This window comes from Giraffa tippelskirchi, chromosome 11, assembly GCF_054371585.1.
Source record: "Giraffa tippelskirchi isolate mGirTip1 chromosome 11, T2T-mGirTip1v1.2.pri, whole genome shotgun sequence".
Lineage (NCBI taxonomy): Eukaryota > Metazoa > Chordata > Mammalia > Artiodactyla > Giraffidae > Giraffa > Giraffa tippelskirchi.
The window spans coordinates 108,377,361-108,402,052 of NC_137285.1; the positions used below are offsets into that span (position 1 = coordinate 108,377,361).

General features: G+C 42.8%; 1 protein-coding gene, 2 non-coding genes and 1 pseudogene across 8 annotated transcripts; all 4 read right to left on the reverse strand.

Annotated features, from left to right (window-relative positions):
• Positions 1-10,581: 10,581 nt before the first annotated feature.
• LOC145526226 (large ribosomal subunit protein uL16-like) lies at positions 10,582-17,290 on the reverse strand (annotated as a pseudogene).
• Positions 17,291-19,858: 2,568 nt separating this feature from the next.
• On the reverse strand, positions 19,859-24,623 carry HSPA8 (heat shock protein family A (Hsp70) member 8). Of its 6 annotated transcripts, none has more exons than XM_081541397.1 (9): positions 24,463-24,623; positions 23,274-23,483; positions 22,784-22,989; positions 22,482-22,634; positions 21,837-22,392; positions 21,434-21,636; positions 20,995-21,193; positions 20,574-20,806; positions 19,859-20,285 (listed from the first exon to the last, which is right to left on the reverse strand). In XM_081541397.1, the coding sequence occupies exons 1-9, from the start codon at positions 24,482-24,484 to the stop codon at positions 20,088-20,090; spliced, it is 1,980 nt and encodes a 659-aa protein (XP_081397523.1). In that variant the 5' UTR covers positions 24,485-24,623; the 3' UTR covers positions 19,859-20,087. The 6 variants fall into 6 exon arrangements, with proteins under 6 accessions (XP_081397523.1, XP_081397526.1, XP_081397522.1 ...); XM_081541400.1 differs by having other exon boundaries at positions 20,570-20,806; XM_081541396.1 differs by having other exon boundaries at positions 21,837-22,385; positions 22,472-22,634.
• Positions 20,401-20,484, reverse strand: LOC145527990 (small nucleolar RNA SNORD14). Its single transcript, XR_014070070.1, has one exon. It is a non-coding gene; the product is annotated as a small nucleolar RNA SNORD14 (small nucleolar RNA).
• LOC145527989 (small nucleolar RNA SNORD14) lies at positions 21,708-21,794 on the reverse strand. Its single transcript, XR_014070069.1, has one exon. It is a non-coding gene; the product is annotated as a small nucleolar RNA SNORD14 (small nucleolar RNA).
• Positions 24,624-24,692: the final 69 nt, after the last annotated feature.

A 24,692-nucleotide genomic window follows, 5' to 3' on the forward strand; every position in this document is an offset into this window, starting at 1 on the left:
CTGAGGAGGCCTTACAAATAGCTGAGAAAGAAGAGAACTGAAAGGCAAAGGAGAAATGAATGCAGAGTTCCAAAGAAGAGCAAAGAGAGATAAGAAAACCTTCCTAGGTAAACAATGAAAAGAAATAGAGAAAAACAATAGAATGGGAAAGACTAGAGATCTCTTCAAGAAAATTAGAGATACCAAGGAAATATTTTATGCAAAGATGGGCACAATAAAGGACACAAACAGTATGGACCTAACAGAAGCAGAAGACATTTAGAAGAGATAGCAAGAATACACAGAAGAACTAAACAAAAAAAGATCTTAATGATCCAGATAACTACAATGGTGTGTTCACTCACCTAGAGCCAGACACCTTGGAGTGTGAAGTCAAGTGGGCCTTAGGAAGTATTACTATGAACAAAGCTAGGGGAGGTGATGGAATTCCAGTTGAGCTATTTCAAATCCTAAAAGATGCTGCTGCCAAAGTGCTGCACTCAATATGTCAGCAAATCTGGAAAACTCAGCAGTGGCCACAGGACTGGAAAAGGTCAGTTTTCATTCCAATCCCAAAGAAAGGCAATGCCAAAGAATGTTCAAACTACCCCATAAATTGCATTCATTTCACATGCTAGCAAAGTAATGCTCAAAATTCTCTAAGCTAGGCTTCAACAGTATGTGAACTGTGAACTTCCAGATGTTCAAGCTGGATTTAGAAAAGGCAGAGGAACCAGAGATCAAATTGCCAATATCCACTGGATCATATAAAAAGCAAGAGAATTCCAGAAAAACATCTACTTCTGTTTCATTGACTACACTAAAGCCTTTGACTGTGTGGATCACAACAAAGTGTGGAAAAATGTTAGAGATGGGAATACCAGACCACCTTACCTGCCTCCTGTGAAATCTGCATGCAGGTCAAGAAGCAACAGTTAGAACTGGACATGGAACAACACACTGGTTCAAAATTGGGAAAGGAGAATGTCAAGAGTATATCATGCAGAGTATATCATGCGAAGTTCCAGGCTGGATGAAGCACAAGATGGCATCAAGATTGCTGGGAGAAATATCAATAACCTCAGATATGCAGATGACACCACCCTTATGGCAGAAAGTGAACAGGAACTAAAGAGCCTCTTGATGAAGGTGAAAGAGGAGAGTGAAAAAGCTAGCTTAAAACTCAACATTCAGAAAACTAAGATCAGGGCATCCGGTCCCATCACTTCATGGCAAATAGATGGGGAAGCAGTGGAAACAGTGACAGACTTTATATTCTTGGGCTACAAAATCACTGCAGACAGTGACTTCAGCCATGAAATTAAAAGATGCTTGCTCCTTGGAAGAAAAGCTATGACCAACCTAGACTGAGCATTAAAAAGCAGAGATATCACTTTTCCAACAAAGGTCCATATAGTCAAAGCTATGGTTTTTCCAGTACTCATGTATGGATGTGAGAGTTGTACCATAAAGAAGACTGAGCATGGAAGAATTGATGCTTTCAAATTGTGGTGCTGGAGAAGACTCTTGAGAGTCACTTAGACAGCAAGGAGACCAAACCAATCAATCTTGGAGGAAATCAATCCTGAATATTCATCAGAAGGAATGATGCTGAAGCTGAAACTGCAATACTTTGGCCACCTGATGCAACGAGCAGACTCAGTGGAAAAGACCCTGATGCTGGAAAAGATGAGGGCAGAAGGAGAAGGGGACGACAGAGGATGAGATGGTTGGATGGCATGACTGACTCAATGGACATGAGTTTGAGCAAATTCTGGGAGATGGTTAAGGATAGGGAAGCCTGGTGTGCTGCAGTCCATGGGGTTGCAAAGAGTTAGACATGACTGAGCAAATGAACAACAACAGCTACAGATGCCAGTTCTGATCCTCAGAGTAACCCTGGAATATATTCACACTCGTCAACTATCAAGGGTATGTAGCCCACAGATTCAGTGCAATCCCTATCAAATTACCAATGACCTTTTTCAACAGAACTAGAACCAAAAAATATTTAACTTTTTAAGTTAAACACAAAAGACCCTGAATAGCCAAAGTGATCTTGAGAAAGAAAAATGGAGCTGGAGGAATCAGGCTCCCTGACTTCAGACCATACTATAAACCTACAGTATAAAACAGTATGGTACAGGCACAAAAACAGAAATACAGATTAATGGAACAGAACAGAAAGCCCAGAAATAAACACATGCATCTATGGTCAATTAATCTATGATAAAGGAGGCAAGAATATGCAATGGAGAAAAGACACACTCTTCAATAAGTGGTGCTGGGAGAACTGGACAGCTACATGTAAAAGAATGAAATTACAACATAGAGTCTCAACACCATACACAAAAATAAACTCAAAATGAATTTAAAACATAAATGTAAGACCATATACTATAAAACCCTTAGAGGAAAACATACTGGTAGAACACTTTTTGACATAATTCACAGCAAGATTTTTTTTGATCCATTTCCCAGAGTAATGGAAATTAAAACAAACGGGACCTAATTAAACTCAAAAGCCTTTGCACAGCAAAGGAAACCATCAACAAAATGAAAAGACAACCCACAGAGAGAAAATATTTGCAAATGATGTGACCAACAAGAGATTAATCTACAAAATTTACAAACAATTCACACAATTCAATATTATAAAACAACCCCCACACAAACAACCCAATCAAAAAATGGGCAGAAGTCCTAGTTAAGACATTTCTCCAAAGAAGACATACAGATGGTCAAGAGGCACGTGAAAAGATGCTCAACATCACTAATTATTAGAGAAATGCAAACCAAAACTACAGTGGGATATCACCTCATACCAGTCGATATGGCTATCATCAAAAAGTCTACAGATAACAAATACTGGAGAAGGTATGGAGAAATGGAACCCTCCTAAGCCATTAGTGGGAATGTAAATTGGTACAGCCACCATGGAGAACACTATGGAGGTTCGTTAAAAAGCTAAAAATAGAGCTACCATATGATCCTGCAATCCCACTCCTGGGCAAATATCTGGGGAGAGTCATGGTTCAAAAGGATACAGGCACTCCAATATGTTAGCAGCACTATTCAAATTAGAAAAGACATGGAAGATACCTAAATGTTCACCAACAGACGAATGGATAAAGATGCGGTATGGTACATATATACAATGGAATATTACTCAGCCATGAAAGAGAATAGAAATAATGCCATTTGCAGTAACATGAATGGCCCTGGAGATTATCATACTAAGTGAAGTAAGTCAGACAGAGAAAGACCAATATCATACACTACTACTTATATGTGGAAACTAATAAAACAAAATGATACAAATGAACTTATTTACAAAACAGAAACAGACTCTCAGACTTAGAAAACTAACTTATGGTTATCAAAAGAGAAAAGAGGTAGGTATAAATGGGGATTGAGTTTGGGACTGACATCTACATACTGCTATATTTAAAACACATAACCAATAAGGACCTACTGTATAGCACAGGAAACTCAGCTCAATATTGTATAATAACCTAAATGGGAAAAGAATCTGAAAAAGAAATATGTATAACTGAATCACTTTGTTGTACACATGAAATTCACATAACATTGTAAATCAACTGTAGTCCAATATAGAATAAAATTTTTTAAAAAATAAGTTTTTAAAAATTAAAAAAGAAGAGCAGGTAGCCTAGCCACCCCAAACTTTCCTTTTCCAGCCTAACAGAGCCTTACACTGATTTCTTCACTGTGGGCTCCTTAAAACAGAGAGTCTCTGGCTCATTTCTGTGCCCCCTTGCATGCAGCATAACACCACAAACACACCTGGTGCTTTCTCGGCATTGATGTGAGTTGTCAGATGGCTGTCAATGTTGGGAAATTCTTTGTATTGAGCCCAAACCAGCCTGTCCTCAAAGCAAGTGACCTGTGCAATTCAAGACACCACCTCTCCCACTTGAGGCTGTGGCATGATTACAGTTAGGACTCCCCAGAGAACTCTCCACCCCACCACACGGGGAGCCGGGAGCGGGGTTGGGAGGGAAATGCAGAGGGTGGGTGGGTGTGTCCTTTGCAACTTCTCCCATCACCTGGCCTAGCTGCCCTCTCCTCCTCAGGTCACCTGAGACCTCTAGAGCATTAGCTCATGGAGATCCTTGTAAGAGCAGTGAGCTTTCAGGAGGGATCAATCTTGGCCAATTGCAGGGATAGAGTCTTGCCTGGCACTGTTCATGGTAGACTCAGTACAGCATGAAGAGGAACCAAACCAGCCTGGGAGTCACCCGTGGTCATATTTCTGCCATTTCACTTCCTATGTGACCTTAGGCAAGCAACTTGGGCCTCACTTACGCAACAGAAAATTAGAGTCAATAATGGCACTGAACTCAGAGGGCTGTTACTATTCATGACACATAATAAATGTTCAATATATATTAGCTGTTTCTGAGCACTGGTTACTTGACATTGTACAGAGTGTCATTGGCTACCCTGTCATTTAAACCTTTACACACCTTGAGACTGGGTATATCACCTGCTTTTTACACTGAAAATAAAGTGGCCATGTAGACAAGAAGAGGCAGTGCTAGGGTTCTTGAATCCAGGGCTAACTTCAGAACCAGGGCTTAGGGATGGTACTGCCTCCTAAAGAGCACTGGGAAAATTGGTGGGAAGTTTTTGTTGCTGCTGTGATTGGAGGCACTGTGGCTTTCAGTGAGGAGCAGGGGGAAGTGGGGGTGGGGGTTTGATTCTTTGCAATACCAAGGTGGTCAGGTCTGTACATCAAAGAAATTTCCTTCCACATCCCCAGTGATTTCCGAATGTCTCCTGGATATTCACATAGGTGAAAAAGTTTTCTATGATGTTATACAAAAATAACACGAAGTCTTTTTTAATTTAAAAATAAACTGAATTTTTCCTGAATGTAAATACTGTGTAAAAGGAGAAGTGAAATGTCCTTGTTTCAGTTAGGACAATACAAAGATTTGGTTTCAGAAGAGCCTGTCTTGACAGCCATGCCAGTGATGTCTGAGGCATCAAAACAGTGGGCTGAATTCTGCTTTCACAGCGATTCTGCAGAAGGGGTGAGCACCCTACAGTTATGCCTTCCAGTTTAACTGAACATGAGCATCTGTCTATTAAAACACACATCAATTTATTGCAAACAGTTTTTCTTTCACTTTTTCAGATTTATAATTAGAGTATTAAATGGAATATTTTGGTTTCCTATGAATTTCATTCCAGAATAGTAAAGAGGATATTACAGAATATTTGTTATAAAAAAGAAATTCAAGCTCTAATTGGGTTAGTAACTCCACTGCATTGTAGTATAAGCTTTACAAAGACTGGGAGGATTTAAGTAATCAAGTCTCCACTCAAATTCACACCCTGTGTCTGAGCTCATGCAAGATTTTCCTTTTGTTCATTTCTAAGCCACACCTAGAAACTATGTCCCTTGATTCCACACACATACACTAGGTGCCTACCCCCAAAAAAGAGCATGTAGCAACTACCTCTAAGATAGGTATTAAGTGAGAAAACAGAATCTCCCAGAAGTCAGAAACAACTTTGGTACAACTTCTTAGAGGGAAATTATATTTTCAAGAAAAGCATTTTCAGGGACTTCCCTAGTGGTCCAGTGGCTGAAACCCCACACTCCCAATCCAGGGAGCCCAGGTTCAATCCCTGGTCAGGGAACTAGATCCCACATGTCGCAACTAAGACCCAGCTGAGCCAAATAAATAAATTAATTCAAAAAAAAGAAAAGAAAAGCACTTTCAGAAGGAAAACTTATTGAGGTTTGCACAGTGGGGGGGAACATGCTATGCAGACCCTAGAGCTCTGACTCTGCTGATTCCCAGGGAAGGAGGGTCTAGAAGGAGTGGCGGAGGAATGTGAAAATGAAGAAGCCACAGTCCGTACCTCAGAGGATCTCACTGTGGAGAAAGAGAGCCAGACACACAGACAGCTTCAAAATGTGTGCAAAGTGCTCTACTGAAGGTGCGGAATGATTAGGGAGTACTGAGTGGGGGAGCTACCCACTTTGCCCAGAAGAATCTGGAGAGGGAATATTTCAGCTTTTGAAAAATGAATAGAGCACCAGGTGGAGAGGAAGAAGGAAGCCATTCTAAGCCCACAGGTCCCATCTTGATGACTTCATTCTCTCTTGGCCTTACCTATGCCCATTTTCCCCAAGCTATCTCTGAAAACCACATCTTGCAACACTTCCTGCTTTTAGTTTCAGTCATTTCCTTTAAATTGAGAGCACCTGTGTTTCTTGCATTAGTCTTCTTCCTCCATCTTGGTCTCTGCTGGCAGTTTTACACTGGAAAGATTGCCATGCTCAAATTTACCCTTAATACAAGCATGATACCAAAACCCAAATCATTAAAGAATATCTATGAAAAACCCAAAGTTAGATGTCCATCAACAGATGAATGAATAAAGAAGTAGTGGAACATATACACAATGGAATATTACTTAGCTATGAAAAGGAACACATTTGAGTCAATTCTAATGAAGTGAATGAACCTAGAGCCTATTATACAGAGTGAAGTAAGTCATAAAGAGAAAGATAAATATTGTATATTAACACCATATATATGAAATCTAGAAAGATGGTACTGATGATCCTATTTGCAGGGCAGCAAAGGCGATGCAGACATAAAGGATAGGCTTTTGGACATGGGTGGGTGAAGGAGAGGGTGGAATGATTTGAGAGAGTACATTGAAACATACATATTACCATATGTAAAATAGATAGCCAGTGGGAATTTGCTGTATGATACAGAGAACCCAAATCTGGTGCTCTGTGACAACCCAGAGGGGTGGGATGGGGAGGGAGATTCAAGAGGAAGGGGATATATGTATATTTATGGCTGAATCATGTTGATATATGGCAGAAACCATCACAACACTGCAAAGTAATTACCCTCCAATTAAAAATAAAAGAAAACTAAAAAAAAACCCTCAAAGTTAGTATCATACTTAATGGTGAAATATTAAGTGCTTTCCTCCTAAGATCAGAAACAAGGCAGAGGATGTCCACTCTCACCATTCTATTCAACATTTTTTGTTGGTCTCAGCCAAAGCAATAAGGAAAGAAAAAGAAGTAAACTTTTCATACTGGAAAGGAAGAAATAAATCATCTTTCCTTGCAGATAACATGATCGATTATGGAAAAAAAAGCTTAAGAAACTCGGCAAAACCAGTACTGGAATTAATAAGTGAATTTAGCAAGATCACACAATATGTGGTCAACATTTGAGTTCCACTGTAGTCTTGCAAAGTAGAAGCAATTAATTGGAAAATGAAATTTTAAAACTATTCTATTTACAATAGCATTAAAAAATGTAAACACAAATCAATTTAACAAAAGGCAAAAGATTTTTTCATTCTAAACTACAAAACATTGCTGACAGAAATTAAAGAAGACCTAAATAAATGACAAGACACGCCATGTTCATGGATTGGTATTTAGTAATATTGTTTAGATATCAACTTTACCCAATTTAAACTATAGTCATTAAAATATCAAGATCCCCTGGAGATGGAAATGGCAAACCGCTCCAATAGTCTTCCTAGAAATCCCCATGGACAGAGGAGCCCGGCAGGCTACAGTCCACAGGGTTGCAAAGAGTTGAAGACCATTGAGTAGCTAAACAACAACAACAACATTAAAATATCAATTATAATATAAGAAGGTAATTTTTTTTAAGAAATGAGTTGATTTTTAAAATATACATGGAAAATAAAAAGATCTAGAAGAGTCAAAACAAACTTGAAAAAGAAGAACAAAGTTGGGGAACTCAGAGTGCCTGATTTGAAGACTTGCTATGGAGCTATAGTAATCAAACTTAAACACCAACTTAACCAAGCTTAACTGTTCCAATCATCTATCACCACATAACAGATCACCCTAAAACAGTAGCTTAAAACAATAACAATCATTGATTTGGCACATGGTTGACTGGGCTCAGCTGACCAATTCTCACTCAGGGGCTCTCTGAATGAAGATATAGTGGTTGATGGCTGGGGCTAAAGTCATCTCCAAGGCCTCTTTACTCACATGTCTGGTGCCCAGACTAGGACCATGCAATCCCTGGGGCTCCTCAAGCTTCTCTCATAGTGGTCTTTCCACATGGTGGACTCAGGATCAGACTTCCTACAGGGCAGCTGAAGAGTCTACAGTGAATGTCCAGAGAACTAGGTGGAAACAGCAGAAATTTAATAATCTAGACTTGGAAGTTACTCAGAGTTACCTGCTCCACCTTCTATCCATTAGAAGTCAGGATAGCCAGCCTGCATTCATGAAGAGAGGAATTAAGATTCAATATCTTGATAAAAGGAGTGCCCCCCCCAAAAAAAAACTGCAGACATGTTTTAAAACCACCACATAAACCAAATAAGGGCCTAAAATAAAAATCACTCTCAGCCTAAAAGAAAGTATGGTAGAAATAAGAAAGCATCTGATAAAATAATGAGAAATACCACCTGGGACTATTTGAGCTTCCTCAAGTTCCTGATGAGCTTCATCAGCAATGACAGGCAGGTAGAAGACAAGAACCTGGCTGAGAGAGGGACCTGTCCTGACCTCATACAAAGTATGGTCTTACTCAACTACATGAGGTCTTCACCTTTCTTGGACCTGGCTCTCTCTCATCCCCGGGCCTCTCCAACGTACTGCTCCACTGACTAGCGTGCCCTTCCTCTTTCCTGTGGCTACTTCTGACTTATTCTTCGGGTTCACTTTAGGCTTTTACCCCTCCAGGAAGCCTTCCCTGATCCCCAAGCCTGGGTCAAGGCCCCTCCTGTGGAGTGCCATAACATCTCCTCCTTTGCCTGTTTTCAAGGGCTCATTAGTGTTTTGTTGCTACTTATTTACGTATTGATACCTCTACCCGTTACTAGAGGTGAAGTTCCCTGAGGGCAGAAGGGAAGGTTGATGAACTTCAGTGTGGGCATGGAATTTTCCTGAGCTGTAACAGGTCTCAAAGCCACACAAGCAAGTGGCTGCTTTGTCCCACGACAGCGTGCACCACCTCCTCGCACAGGCAGACTAGAGCCAGGCCGAGCAGGTCTGACAAGTGATTAGCTCCGCTGTGTGAACAGCGGACAATGCAATCTGCTCAACCATGGCCTCCCCAAATCAGGAACTCCCCTTCCCAGCTCCTCTCTGAGAGTAGATCGACCTGCTTCGCACTAAAACCACAGACGCGATAATAGGAGGAAAAAAATAGGGTTGAGGGCAGGACAATTGGTGGCAACGAGATGAACACAGATTAATGATGCGGGCCTCGCCCTGGCTACCCCAGCCTGGGCTGGCGAAGGTTCATAGTTGATACCCATTAAAGAGCTTAATGAAATAATTATAATTCACACCCCAGAGTATCAAAGAATCAATACTGGGGAACTTTGGGCCACTCTGGGGGTGGCATCCCACCGGCTTCACAGTTCAGCACAGCGGGCAGAGCCGGTGGAAGTAAATGCAGTTGACACGGAAGTTACATTAAAAGAGGGCAATAATAGATTAAGAGCTGCCAGGATCCTGGCAACTGACCGTCAATATCCTTTATCCCCTACCTCGCCCCAATTCTGCCCCCTCCATGCACTATTAGTCCAAATCGATGGGCTGTCAATTGACATCACCAGCTCCAGCATTAATGCGAGCTCACAAAAGAAGCCCGGCCCTGTATTATCACTCCTCTCGCTTCCAAATTACCACATAATGCAGGCCACGGGCAGCTTGTGACATGTTAACACTATACACTATTTGTTGGGATTGGACTAAATATTTCATGGCTAAAGATTTCATCAGAGACTTGATGACAGAAATAAACTGCTGCCCACGGGGAAATCACTGGAAATAATAGAATTAGGCATTGTTGGAAAATCCAGAGGGACCAAGGGCTGGTAAAAGGATACAAGCGAACACTGTCCACAGCTGGTGGCCTGTGGTGGGCCTGCTTCTGAGAAAGAGACTGCAAAGAAAGGCCTTTTTGTTGGTCCCCCATAAGAACAGGTATTCAGATTTCAGCTGGTTTACTTTCTATTCTTGCGGTAAAGCTGGGGAGGGGATTCCTCTTCTGTGATGACCAGGAATGTGGTTGTCATGGGGTGAATTGTGTCCCCTTCACCCCAATTAAAAAAAAAAAGGTTAAAAGTCCTAATCCCCACAACCTCAGAATGTGACCTCTTTTGGAAATAGTCATTACAGAAGTAATTGGTTAAAATGAGGTCACTATGGTGGGTCCTAACCCAGTATGACTGCTGTCCTTATTTAAAAAAAAAAAAAGGAATTTGGACACAGTAACAGACATGCACAGAGGGAAAAAGATGTGAAGACATACAGGGAGAAGATAGTCATGTGACTGGACTGATGCATCTTTAAGCCCAAGGATGCAGGCAGCCATCAGAAACCAGAAGGGAGGAGCCGGACCACTCCCTCCCTGAGTACTCCGAGAGCATGGCACTGCCAACACCTTGATTTTTGACTGCTAGCCTCCAGAACTGTAACAATACATTTCTGTTGTCTATGTTTTTGGTACTTTGTAGGGGTTTTGGGGGGCAGGGAAGTAGGATTTATTGCTAGGCATGCATGAGTAAGGAGGGGACAGCTCAAGGATCTCATGAGTACAGGGCCTGCCATTTGTCCAGAGGACCACGACTGGGGATCTATTTGACCCCCAGCCATAGGGGAAGAACCACTCTTCTGCCACCATGTTTTCAAATTTATCTGCATTAAACTTTGAAGATCCCCACTTCTGGGGACCTTCTGGCGTCCAGGGAACTTAAACTTGGCCCTGCAGAGGGCCTCAGTCACATGCTTCTTGTTCTGCAGCTTGGCGCGGATGGACATCGTGACTTGGCCAACGTGGACCCTGGCCACTGTGCCTTGGAGCTTTCCGGAGGCACTGCACATACCTGTCTGGAGCCTGTCGGCTCCAGTACATGACAACACCTTGTTGATGAGGATGATGTGGAAGGATGGAGCGGCACTTGGATGTGAAAGCCACCTTTGGCACAGCTTTTCACCACTTTTTGTACTTGTTGGCACAAATATGGGCAGCCTCCAGGGCTTTGGAAGAGAGCTGCTCATACTCATCTGACCCCATGTGGCCACAGAGCAGGAACTCATCCAGTTTTGCCTTCCGCACCACATCAAAGATGCACATCTCAGCATTAGGGACACCTTGGCAGAAGCGACTTTGGGTACGGCTTGCTCTTACAATAACGGTAACACTAGGCGGGGCAGTGGCCCATGGTGACACCAGGATCTTCAACGACATGCAGAAGGGAGAGTTACAGATTTTTGATGTGGGTCATTTTAAAAATCTTTATTTAATTTGTTACAATATTGCTTCTGTTTTATGTTTTTGTTTTTGCTTTTCGGCCATGAGGCATGTGGGATCTTAGCTCCCTACCAGAGATCAAATCACACACCCTGCATTAGAAGGTGAAGTGTTAACCACTGCATTACCAGGAAAGTCCCCTAAGTTTTTGGTACATTGTTATGGCAGCCTTAGGAAATGTTAATATTATCTAACTAATAATAATACTAGCTCTTCTAACACTTACTCTATGAGTCAGGCACAGAGCTAAACACTCCACATACACTGGCTCATTTAATCCTCATAACAAGCCTAATGGTCGATTACTATAATCCCCATTTCATAGGTAAAGACACTTAGTTTCAGAAAGAGTAATTTGCCCAAGGTGACACACCCAGTAAATGGCAGAGCAGGTCCCAGACAGACACTTGAGAAACGCTAAATCGACAAAAAGATTTCTGGTAAATATTTGCAGTGTCTCTCAAGTGGTTGCTTGCTGCTTGCTTTTTCAGCCCACCAACTTAACTGTTTCAACTCATGGGTTTGGAATCTCTATCTGCTTGGTTTGAGAGTCCACAATGTCTCAAAGGGAAGTGTAGGCATTAGAAAACAATAGCACAGGACTTCCCTTGTGGTCTAGGTCCAGCAGTCAAGATTCTGCACTTCCGCTGCAGGGGGCGTGGGTTTGATCCCTGGTCAGGGAACCAAGATCCTGCATGCCACAGGTGTGGCCAAAAAACTGAAACAGCACAGGGCATTGGGGAAATGGGAGAGTATGGCAAAGGGGTCTAAACTTTCAGTCACAAGATAAGTAAGTTCAAGGATCTAATGTACAGCCCCATGATTATATTTAATAATATATGTACTGAATACTTAGAAATTGCTAAGAGAGTAAATCTGTTTTTTTTTTAATTGGAATATAACTGCTTTACAATACTGTTAGTTTTTGCTGTATAATGAAGTGAATCATCTCTATATATATCTACACCCCCTCCCTCTTGAGCCTCCCCACTAGGTCACTGCAGAGCACTGAATTGAGCTCCCTGTGCTATACAGAAGCTTTCTATTTTACACATGGTAGTATATATATATATTCCAATCCCAAAGAAAGGCAATGCCAAAGAATGCTTAAACTACTGCACAATTGCACTCATCTCACCCGCTAGCAAAGTAATGCTCAAAAATCTCCAAGCCAGGCTTCAACAGTACGTGAACCGTGAACTTCCAGATGTTCAAGCTGGATTTAGAAAAAGCAGAAGAACTAGAGATCAAATTGCCAACATCTGTTAGATCATCGAAAAAGCAAGCGAGTTTCAGAAAAACATCTACTTCTGCTTTATTGACTATGTCAAAGCCTTTGACTGTGTGGATCACGAAAAACTATGGAAAATTCTTCAAGAGATGGCAATACCAGACCACCTGACCTGCCTCCTGAGAAATCTGTGTGCAGGTCAGAAAGCAACAGTTAGAACTGGACATGGAAAAACATACTGGTTCCAAATCGGGAAAGGAGTACGTCAAGGCTCTATACTGACATCCTGCTTATTTAACTTATATGCAGAGTACATCATGAGAAACGCTGGGCTGGATGAAGCACAAGCTGGAATCAAGATTGCCAGGGGAAATATCAATAACCTCAGATATGCAGATAACACCACCTTTATGGCAGAAAGTGAAGAAGAACTAATGAGCCTCTTGATGAAAGTGAGAGAGAGAAAAAGTTGGCTTAAAGCTCAACATTCAGAAAACTAAGATCATGGCATCTGGTCCCATCACTTCATGGCAAATAGATGGGGAAGCAATGGAAACAGTGACAGACTTTATTTTGGGGGCTCTAAAATCACTGCAGATGGTGACTGCAGCCATGAAATTAAAAGACACTTGCTCCTTGGAAGGAAAGTTAGGACCAACCTAGCCAGTATATTAAAAAGCAGAGACATGACTTTGCCAACAAATGTCCATCTAGTCAAAGCTATGGTTTTTCTAGTAGTTATGTATGGATGATAAAGAAAGCTGAGTGCTAAAGAATTGATGCTTCTGAACTGTGGTATTGGAGAAGACTCTTGAGAGTCCCTTGGACTTCAAGGAGATCCAACCAGTCCATCCTAAAGGAAATCAGTCCTGAATATTCACTGGAAGGACTGATGCTGAAGCTGAAACTCCAATAGTTTGGCCACCTGATGAGAAGAACTGACTCATTGGAAAAGACCCTGATGCTGGGAAAGATTGAAGGCAGGAGAAGGGGACGACAGATGAGATGGCTGGATGGCATCACCAACTCAATGGACATGAGTTTGAGTAAACTCCGGGAGTTGGCCACGGACAGGGAGGCCTGGTGTGCTGCAGTACATGGGGTCGCAGAGTCGGATACAATTGAGCAATTGAACTGAGCTGAGTGTATATATGTCAATGTTACTCTCTCAATTCATCTTCCTCTACTTTTTCCCCCCAACCCATGTCCACATGTCCATTCAAGAGTAAATCTTAAATGTTCTCTCCATAAACAAAAAGGAAATGGCAATTATGTGAAGTGATGGAGGTGCTAACTAACCTTACTGTGGTAATCACTTCACAATATGAGTGTATCAAACCAACACGTTGCACCCCTTAAACTGACACAATATTATATGACAATTATGTCAGGAAAGCTGGGGGTAAAAAGAAAAACCAATGCACAGCCAACATTACTTGGTTCCTTGAGAGTAAAAATCTTATCTTCACATACATCCTTTCTTCCTCCCTCCCTCCCTCTCTCCCCCCACTTTGTGGAAGCCAGCTCTGTAACTTCTTTTCTAACCCCTCCCAAATTTTTAAGTGCTTTGTTGAAATACTATAATATCCGAACCACACAATTCATTAATTTGTCTATTTAGTGTGCAATTCAGTATTTTAATATATTCACAGAATTATACAACTATAGCCACAACTAATTAGAATGATTTCATCATCCCAAAACAAAACCCCATACCTGTCCGCAGTAACTCTGCATCTCTCCCCAACTGTCCTTTCCCCCAACGTTATGAAACCACCTATTTCTACTTTCTATCTCAAAAGATTTGCCTCTTCTGGACATTTCATATAATCAAGGATCATCTACGTGAGAGCATGTATCAATACTTCATTCCTTCTTATAGCTGAGTAATATTCCATTGTGTGGATATACTGTTTCATTTATCCATTCATTAGTTGATGGACATTTGGGTTATGGTCTTTTTTGAGGTATTGTAATACTGTGTGTGTATAAGTGCTTGTGTGGATGTATATTTTAATTTCTCTTGGGTACATAACTGGTAGAATGCCTGGGTCATATGTTAATTAATTCTAAGTTTAACTTTTGAGGAACTGCCAGACACATTTCCAAATGGGTTGCCACATTTTACATTCATATCAGCAGTGTATGAGGGTTCCAGTTCCTGTACATCCTTACCAACTGTTCCTGTCCAGACATCCTAGTGAGTATAAACTTCTCACTGAGGTTTTGATTTCCATTTCTCTGATTGCTAATGGTATCGAGCACCTTTCCCTGTGCTTATTAGCTATTTGTGTATCTTCTTTGGAGACATACCTATTTAGATCAGTTGTCCCTTGTAAACAGTGGTTTCTCTCTTTTGAGTTTACAAAAGTTTTTTAGTACATTTTGGATAGCAGTACTTTATTAGGTACAATAGAACCTGCTTGTAATGCAGGAAATGCCAGAGATATGGGTTCAATTCCTGGGTTGGGAAGATCCCCTGGAGGAGGGCATGGCAACCCAATCCAGTATTCTTGCCTAGAGAATCCCATGGACAGAGGAACCTGGTGGGCTACCGCCCATAGGTCATAGTCAGACATGACTGAAGCAAATGAGCACATACACACACAAGTATTTTCCCCAATTCTGTAGGTTGCCTTTTTTCACTTTATTGATGGGTGTCATTTTAAGCACATTTTTAATTTTTATGAAGTCCAATAAATCTATGTTTTCTTTTGTTGCTTGTTGTTTTGTGTCTAATCTAAGGTCAAGAAGATCCGTAGCCTTTTCCTTAGGGCCCTGGGGTTGGCTGCATCCTATGAACTATAGCCCAGCTTCTTAGGACAGGCCTCAGTCTTCCTGGCAAGCCCTGACTGTGCTCATACTGCTCAGCACACTCATTCCCCATATCACCCAGATCTCAGGGGCAATCTAAAGATACCAAGTGGTCCCTTAGGGCAAAGATTGACAGCTCTGTTACTGCCAACTCTCCTTTGGCTAGAGCTGCTCCAGGCTTGATCGTTTCCTCACCTCATGCAGCTCTAATTTGGCTCCCCAGCTCTGCAAGGAGCAACTGTAGCAAAGATCTGTAGGGAGCCTGAACCCAGCCAGCCTCTCACCACTCCAAGAGCCACGACCAAACCATCATAAAGCTCAAAGAGAACACATTCTACCACTCACCGCTTGGGTACCTGCCTCACCCCTTCTTATTCATTTGCTATTACACGTTTATGTAACGTGCCAGACATTATACGGGAGTGTGTGGATATTCTTACGTTCATTCATGAGCTTGAGTTTAGTGAGGAATTCAAACATTTCATACAGGTGCTGAGAGTCTAAGGAGTCAGAGTGATGAGGGAAATAACGTTAACAGCTTAAACTAGGAAAAATGGACCATGAAAGGATCAGGAGAGACTATTTTCTCTTCCCACGGAGACTCCCCTTTTTTCCCTTCATCCCTGCACATTTCAAAGCTCTGTGTCTGACCTACCTGTCTCAAGTACCCTAAAATCTCTACTTAAACCCATACACCCCATCAGAGCATCTGCTAAACTTACTCAGCTGGGAATGCTTTGCCTGGAACGTGAATGTGAACATCTGAGGCTGACTTCCTTCCTCAGCATTTGCTGTGCTTCCAGTTAGGCAACTTGTGAAACAAACAAAAAGCATAAACCTAAGTGAAAATGTTCCAGCGGCCTCCCTCAGCTGTCATTTTCTAAATTGCTTACTGCCATCTAGTGGATAAAGATGTCCTTACAGCCATACATAGACTAGGAAAGGAAAGGGAAGTCGCTCAGTCGTGTCCGACCCTTTGTGACCCCGTGGACTGTAGCCTACCAGGCTCCTCCGTCCATGGGATTCTCCAGGCAAGAATACTGGAGTGGTTTGCCATTTCCTTCTCCAGGGGATCTTGCCGACCCAGGGATCGAACCCAGGTCTCCCACACTGGAGGCAGACGCTTTAACCTCTGAGCCACCAGGGAAATACATAGACTAGTGAAAGGAAAACCCTCAAACCTTTCCAGTCTGTCCCACCAATCACTCCATTCCACCTGGTTGTTGTTCAGTTGCCCAGGAGTGTCTGACTCTCTGCAACCCCATTGATTGCAGCACGCCAGGACTCCCTCTCCCTCACCATCTCCATTCCATCTTAATAGAATTGAAAAGGCTATTTTTTCTATGAAGGTATATTGTAGAGCAATATTGTTGAATCAAATACTCAGTCCTGTTGGAGCAAAGCATTGTTTGCAGGCATCATTTTCTTTATAGTACATTTTAAGTACAAAAGACTGCAGTAATATTTTTGGGAGTAAATGTATGGCTGTGGCTTTTAAGACAAAAATTATTGTTTAGTAGTTCAGAAGTACAATTACTGTTACTCAACTACAGTAATAAAAATACATTTCTAAACACAACCATAGCATTATTAAGTGTTAGTAAGTCCAGCTGAAACAAGCATGTAACTTAAAAGTGGACATGGAGATTGAGGGACCCTGAACTTTTTGCTCTCTTCCCAAGTCAATGATGCCCTGTGCAAAATTTAAAAGCCAGGCATCCAGAGGCATGACTCTTCATAACCACATTACAATAATCCACACAGAAGTTGCTTTGGTCATCCTGAAGAGACTCACGCATGCACAGACAGACGACCCAACCATCCTACGGTTGTTAATAGATGATCAAATAAGGTAAGATTAAATGGAAACCACTTACCTTCATCTAAACTGAATGGAAAAAATGCTGTTCTTATGGCCGCCTTCTCCACATCTTTTCCTAAGCTGTAACACACAACCTTATTTATACACATTGCTAGTGTCTTCCCACAATAAGGATGCCACCATGTAACCGTCTTCATCCTGTGCATGGCAGTCTCTCCTGCTCCTTTAGACTTCTATAAGGCTGGAACACATTTTTACCAGCTTCTGCACCTACTGCTGTCAGGGCTTAGCCCACAGCACGAAGTTAAAACACACTAACACAAAGTGAAAGACAAAAATTGACTTCAGTCATTGGGTTTCTTAAAACCCCAAATTACTTCAACTTCCTGCAAAAGTCAAGTCTCCAAGTTTGAACACCAGATGGGCGAGGGGGGAAAACATCTGACAGTGAACTTTGTAAGTATCTGATGAACACTGGGACCAAAATCATTAAGTGCATGCCAAATCTGTTCAGTGGTATCTGACTCTTTGCAACCCTACAGACTGTAGCCCCTCAGATTCTCCAGGCAATACTGGAGTGGGTTGCCATGCCTTCCTCCAGACCTTCCTGACCCAGAGATTAAAGCTGTGTCTCTCCATCTCCTGCACTGGCAGGCAGATTACCACTAGTGCCACCTGGGTACATTAACTCCAACTTTACTCAGAAGATTACAAACTGATTAAAAAAAAAAATTCCTCAGTAAACGTGAAGCCCAGCTCTACATTGAGATGAGCCAGTGCCGCTACACTGGTATGCAAGAGCATACCAATTAAGTCGACCCAATACTTAAATGCCTGACTGGCTCTCCTCACCCAGCCTAAGTTTACTCCACCTCTCTGAACTTCTCAAGAGTCCTCATATGCATTCTTTTCAGACTAAATATAGAGAAATCAGTATAACTAGTAAATAGGTAATCCCTAGCTTCTGCCAGAGTTCTTGCCTGGAGAACCCCAGGGACGGGGGAGCCTGGTGGGCTGCCGTCTATGGGGTCGCACAGAGTCGGACACGACTGAAGCAACTTAGCAGCAGCAGCAGCTTCTGCCAAACCCTATTATACAAGCCCTGCCATGCATTATTTCTTACATGTGTGTAAGGGAAATAGTACATTTTATTTCAGTCTCATTGAAGAAACATGTATTTTGTTCAACTTGTAGTAATGGCTACCACCAATAACCTTTCACTGGGCTAGGTCTTGCGCTTCACTATCAATTTCATCTCCAAGTTTCTTGCCAAGTTCACAGACAAAAGTATTTCGAGTGATCAAAAAAAAAACCAAACCAAAAATAATCCAAAAATGCCCCATAGGGTTTGCACCAAACCCAGGTCACTTTTGACTTTCACTGTGGGCTCAAAACTTCCTGGAGCAATGTCAAACTTTAACACCTAAGTCACAAAATAGCCAATGTGATATGCACTCCTGTTGTTTTACTGAATTATCTTACTAAACTGTTTTACCAATGACAGCCTACTGGCTATACGCACTAACCTGAAAATAAAACTGTTTACTTAATGCAGAAACATTCTTTTGAACTCCAAACTGTGTTAGTTGGGTTACTCAAGAACCAAAAGCTACACAAGGTAGAACCTGAAGCAGCCTGGGATTACTGGTCACTCTGCTGAGCTAAAACTGACATAGACCACCATCCCTGGCCTAGTTTTTCCTAAATGACCACTAGGTGGCACACTGGTGTTAAGCAGGAATCATAAGCACATGGATGGTGCTAGTGGTTTGAGAACCCACCTGCCGATGCAGAGACCTAAGAGACATGGGCTCCATCCCTGGTCCAATAAGATACCCTAAGAAGGGCACTTGATAGTCAACCCGCTCCAGTACTCTTGCCTGGAGAACCCCATGGACAGAGGAACCTAATGGGACATAGTCCACGGGGTTGCAAAAGTGGAACATGTATTATCTCACAAAGATGACTTTACAGGCTTCACATTCCCAGATGCAAGAGCTTTGACCCATAGCCCAACATTCATTTGATTGTCAACTCAAGCTTAAACAGCCAAGGTATACTGAGATCTTTGTTCCCAAGAAAGCTTACCTAAAGGCAATCCAGTGTAATTAGGCTTGATAAGCACAACTGTTCAGAATCAGCTTCTGCCTCTCAAGTTCCTGAGTTAAGGTTGGCTATGATTTAAAATGAAATCAGAATTAGATGCCCAATTTCTTAAACTTGATTACATGATGGGCAAAGGCCCTCACTACGCCAGCCTTAACAGCCAGCTTCACAACACCCAACTCCTAAGCCTCTGCCAGTAGATTAACAGGGCTTCACAGTAAGATGGTCTAGTTGTACAGATTGTGACCTGTTATCCATTTCCTTGCCCAATTTTTGCCTCAATGTCTCCTGAACTGTTTCAACCACAAGGTTTACTGAATATTTGAGATGCCTGTTCCCAACCTATGACACTGCAAAGCATCAGTGTCTACAGTTCAAACCACATTAGTAGTAACATAGACTTAGCACTATGTAGTGCTGGAAATGTTTCCCACTTTACCTTAATTCAAAGCCTTTAAGCATTCACTTAGGTTGAACAATCTGACAACTAAGACACTGTTATAATACTTTGCCAGAGAAATAATTCCCAAAGCCAAACACTTTTACTACCCTTGTAAGCAGAGTCAGACAAGTTCATGGTGCCAATTTTAAATACAGTTTTATTTAAGACATTGCATTTTTCCACTTACAATACAGTGCTTGTAAAGTGCAATGTTTTTCCATGTGCACACACATTCCATGTTCAAGTATCAAGAATGCCCAGTTATTTACTATAGCAGCTCAACTTCATAACTGCCACGGGATTTGCTACAAATTTGGGTCCTTCCATGTTTTGTGTGGAACAATGCTGAACCTATGCTAGGCTGGCTTAATCAACCTCTTCAATGGTGGGCCCAGAGGAGGCACCACCTGATGGAGGAGCTCCACCACCAGGGAAGCCTCCAGGCATTCCTCCTGGCATTCCCCCGGGCATGCCTCCTGCACTCTGGTACAGCTTGGTAATGATGGGGTTGCAGACTTTTTCCAGCTCCTTCTGCTGATGTTCAAATTCTTCCTTCTCTGCAGTCTAAAGAGAAATAAAAAACATTCTATTACCATAAATTCTTTAAATGAAACATTAAGTTTGATGCAACCAACCTGACACTGTAACAAAACATTTAGGTTACACTGGAGGTCTTGGGTCACTCAGACATCCAAGGAAGGAATTGCCAACATCTAGTGTTCTGGTGGAAACCGCGAATGTTCTGGACCATTCATCATTGTGACCTCAATTTATAAAAGCAACCTAAGTTTTTGCTAAAGCCCTTAACACACAAAACCCCACACCCTCAAGTTTCAAGCAATAATTACAAACCTGGTTCTTATCCAGCCAGTTGATTATTTCATTACACTTGTCAAGAATCTTCTGTTTGTCTTCATCATTAATCTTGCCCTGAAGTTTCTCATCCTCAACAGTAGCTTTCATGTTGAAGGCATAGGATTCAAGTGAATTCTTTGAAGACACCTTATCCCGCTGCTTCTCATCTTCAGCTTTGTACTTCTCTGCTTCTTGAACCATGCGTTCAATGTCTTCCTTGCTCAAGCGGCCTGTAAGATTAACCAGTGTTTTAGGTGCCAAGAATAAACCCTGCAACTCCATTTAGTGATTAAGTGTGAAGTGTGATCTTTTAGCTAAATGCTTCTTAGGGAAGCTGAAACACTTAGGAAATAAAACCCAAACTCCAGCCTCAAAAAACCAGATCTCACTGCACACACAATATGTAGCCCAAACTCACCCTTGTCATTAGTGATGGTAATCTTGTTCTCTTTTCCTGTGCTCTTATCCACAGCAGAGACATTGAGAATGCCATTGGCATCAATATCAAAAGTGACTTCAATCTGAGGAACACCACGGGGGGCAGGAGGTATGCCTGTGAGTTCAAACTTGCCAAGCAGGTTGTTATCCTTGGTCATGGCACGCTCACCTTCATAAACCTATAGAAATCACATTCAAATTACAGAAGTACTACAAAAACAGAAAACTCAGTTTTTCTGCTAGCTTAAACTGGATAAGCTTGATTAGGCAAGACTGATCGCTCAGACATCCAAGGAAGGAGTTGGCCAACACAGGAATTCTGGTGGAAACTACGAATGGTTTTGGAATCCATCATCACAGCAGAACAAATCCTGCCCAATTTTATAGCAGCTCAAGCAACCCAAACTGAGCCAGCTTACCTGAATGAGCACACCAGGCTGGTTGTCAGAGTAGGTAGTGAAAGTCTGTGTCTGCTTGGTAGGAATGGTGGTATTGCGCTTGATGAGGACAGTCATGACTCCACCAGCAGTTTCAATTCCAAGGGAAAGAGGAGTGACATCCAACAGCAGCAAGTCTTGAACATTTTCAGATTTGTCTCCAGACAAAATGGCTGCCTGGACAGCTACATTAAAAAGGAAATAATTTTTTAAAGAAAACCACAGTTGAACTCATTATCTTACTAACAATTCTCAATCGCTCAGACATCCAAGGAAGTTTTGCCATCATTAGCTAAAGCTTTTGGTGGAAACTACGAATGTTTAAAATCATTCATCACAGCGAAATCTAACTTAGGCCTAACAGCTGTTTAACTAAAGAAATTACCTGCACCGTACGCAACAGCCTCATCGGGGTTGATGCTCTTATTCAGTTCTTTTCCGTTGAAGAAGTCCTGGAGAAGTTTCTGAATCTTGGGGATGCGAGTTGAGCCACCCACCAAGACAATATCATGGATCTGAGACTTGTCCAGCTTGGCATCCCGAAGGGCTTTCTCCACAGGGTCCAGGGTGCCACGGAACAAGTCAGCATTCAATTCTTCAAATCGAGCACGGGTAATAGAGGTATAAAAGTCAATTCCTTCATAGAGGGAATCAATCTCAATACTGGCCTGGGTGCTGGAAGAGAGTGTGCGCTTAGCACGCTCACAAGCAGTACGGAGGCGACGGACAGCCCTCTTGTTCTCACTGATATCCTTCTTGTGTTTGCGCTTGAACTCTGCAATAAAATGGTTGACCATGCGGTTGTCAAAGTCTTCTCCACCCAAGTGAGTATCTCCAGCTGTAGATTTGACCTCAAAGATTCCATCCTCAATAGTGAGGATTGATACATCAAAAGTGCCACCACCTAAATCAAAGATCAGCACATTTCTTTCTGCTCCAACCTGAAAGTCAAAATACAAATAATTTTTCATGTTTGTGATGGCTCAAATCAGTTTTGACTCAGACATACATAAATAAAACATGTATGTACCTTTTTGTCTAAACCATAAGCAATAGCAGCAGCAGTTGGCTCATTAATGATTCGAAGTACATTGAGACCAGCAATAGTTCCAGCATCTTTGGTAGCCTGACGCTGAGAGTCATTAAAGTACGCAGGTACTGTAACAACAGCATTGGTAACAGTCTAGCAACAAAAAAGATTAAAACTTAAGTTGGATATACAGAAATACATTTTCACCATTCCAGTTTTACTACTCATCCCTGAGTCAGCCAGAACCCCACATTATCAAGAAATTTGGTAACCGCCACATCCTCCTGCAGTACGGTGCTCACCTTCCCAAGGTAGGCTTCTGCGATTTCCTTCATCTTTGTCAGGACCATGGATGACACCTCCTCTGGATAAAAACTCTTTGTCTCTCCCTTGTATTCTACTTGAACCTTAGGCCTGCCAGCATCATTCACCACCATGAAGGGCCAATGTTTCATATCAGACTGGACAACAGCATCATCAAATCTCCGTCCAATAAGTCGTTTGGCGTCTATCAAAAATATCAAATACAAATTGTTACCTTGCATTTCATTATACAACATCTTTTCAGTAAGAACTTAAACCCACCATCCTACTGTCAAAGTTCATACAATTAAACAGATTCAACTTCTGAATGGCCACCATACTACATTTTAAAAGGATAATCAAGTTTCCTACAGCTTATCTTTTCTTCTTTTCAAGGATTTCACGGCCGCCTCACACTTTCACACTTAACAGCTTCTCAAATTACACACTGACTAAATCCCTCAAATTCACAACACAATTAAGGCTTACCAAAAACCGTGTTGGTGGGATTCATTGCGACTTGGTTCTTTGCAGCATCACCGATCAATCGTTCGGTATCAGTAAAGGCGACATAGCTTGGGGTGGTTCGGTTCCCCTGATCATTGGCAATTATTTCCACCTTTCCGTGCTGGAAGACACCCACACAAGAATAGGTGGTGCCAAGATCAATGCCAACTGCAGGTCCCTTAGACATGGTTGCTAAAGGGAAAAAAAAAAAACGTGGTTAAAAAAAGCGGATTAAACACTAAGACATTCACCAAGTCAACGCAACCTGGTATGACCACTCTGAAAATTATACTTAGCACCTCATTCAAGAAACTCGGCCCCTGTCAGAAATTATCACGCGGGAGGGTCACAGCAAGTGTGTGAAGTGCTGCAGTAACATTCCCTTGCCAACCAGCAAGGAGGGTCTGTTCTGCGGCATTGCTGATTGCTGAACACGTGGTCCCGTGCCCCGGGCTGAACCTTAGCCCTGCCCCCTACCCGTACTCAACACCGCAAGGCCTGCAAATGCCCTGAAGCCCCCTCCCCCATCTTGGGGGCTCGCCAATGATGACTTCCTTCTTTAAGAACACTGGGTCTTAAAACAAGGAAACAAGGAAACAGGGAGCCGCCGACTCTTAAGACGCTGGCTCCACGCCCTGTAGACGGATGCGGTCCCTTTCTCACCGCATGGCCTCCCACCCCGCCTTCCCTCCGTGCCCCGCTTCTCCGTCGCGACTGGACCCCTGAACTGCCGCCTCCCCTCGACAACAAAGCCCCCCAACCCAGGCAAAACAACTGCCACACACCCCCTGCCTGAGATGCTCAGAAAGCCCCGGGCCGCCGCAAATCCATGCAGCCTGCAGCGGCCTACATGCTCCCAAGAAACCGTTGAAGGCTAAAATACGTACGCCTTACTTACCAAAAACGCAGGCCCGGCTCTGCTGAAGGAGAAATCAGCAACTTGGAATGCTGCCGGCGCGTCCAATGAGACCGGTTTCCGCCCGCCACCCTGTCTCTTATACCCTGCCTCAGAACCTTCCAGAAGGGGCCCGCCCTTGCCGGTGCCCATCATATCTTCCTCAGCCAATGGGGGCGCGGCCACCTCCACAAGACCCAATGACGAACCCGGCTCTACCGCCCGGGCCTCCCTCTCCCAGCCGCAGCCCGCCCCTCCTCGCGATGACGCACTCACCGCAGCGTTCTGGAACTTTCATTCTCGCCCCCGCTCTCCGAATGGCCCCGGGGAAAGGGAGGGTGGGGCCGACGGAGCCCGCGCGCGGGAGTCCTCAGTCACCCCTGGCGGAGGGCTGCGGTGAGGAGGAAGGGCGCGTCTGCCGCTGCGCATGCGTCCTCAGAAAGCTCAGGCGGGAGGGACGGAAGGAGGGGGAGGAAGCGGGGCGGGCCAATCTGGAACCAGCCAAT

What these genes read in the sequence shown, in the direction of transcription:
- HSPA8 (XM_081541396.1), bottom strand. Translation starts at nt 24,484, where the DNA reads ATGAAAGTTCCAGAACGCTGCG. An exon ending in GAAAGTTCCAGAACGCTGCG is followed by an intron (nt 23,484 to 24,462) that starts GTGAGTGCGTCA and finishes TTTTCCCTTTAG; the next exon opens with CAACCATGTCTAAGGGACCT. An exon ending in TACCATCACTAATGACAAGG is followed by an intron (nt 20,807 to 20,994) that starts GTGAGTTTGGGC and finishes TTAATCTTACAG; the next exon opens with GCCGCTTGAGCAAGGAAGAC.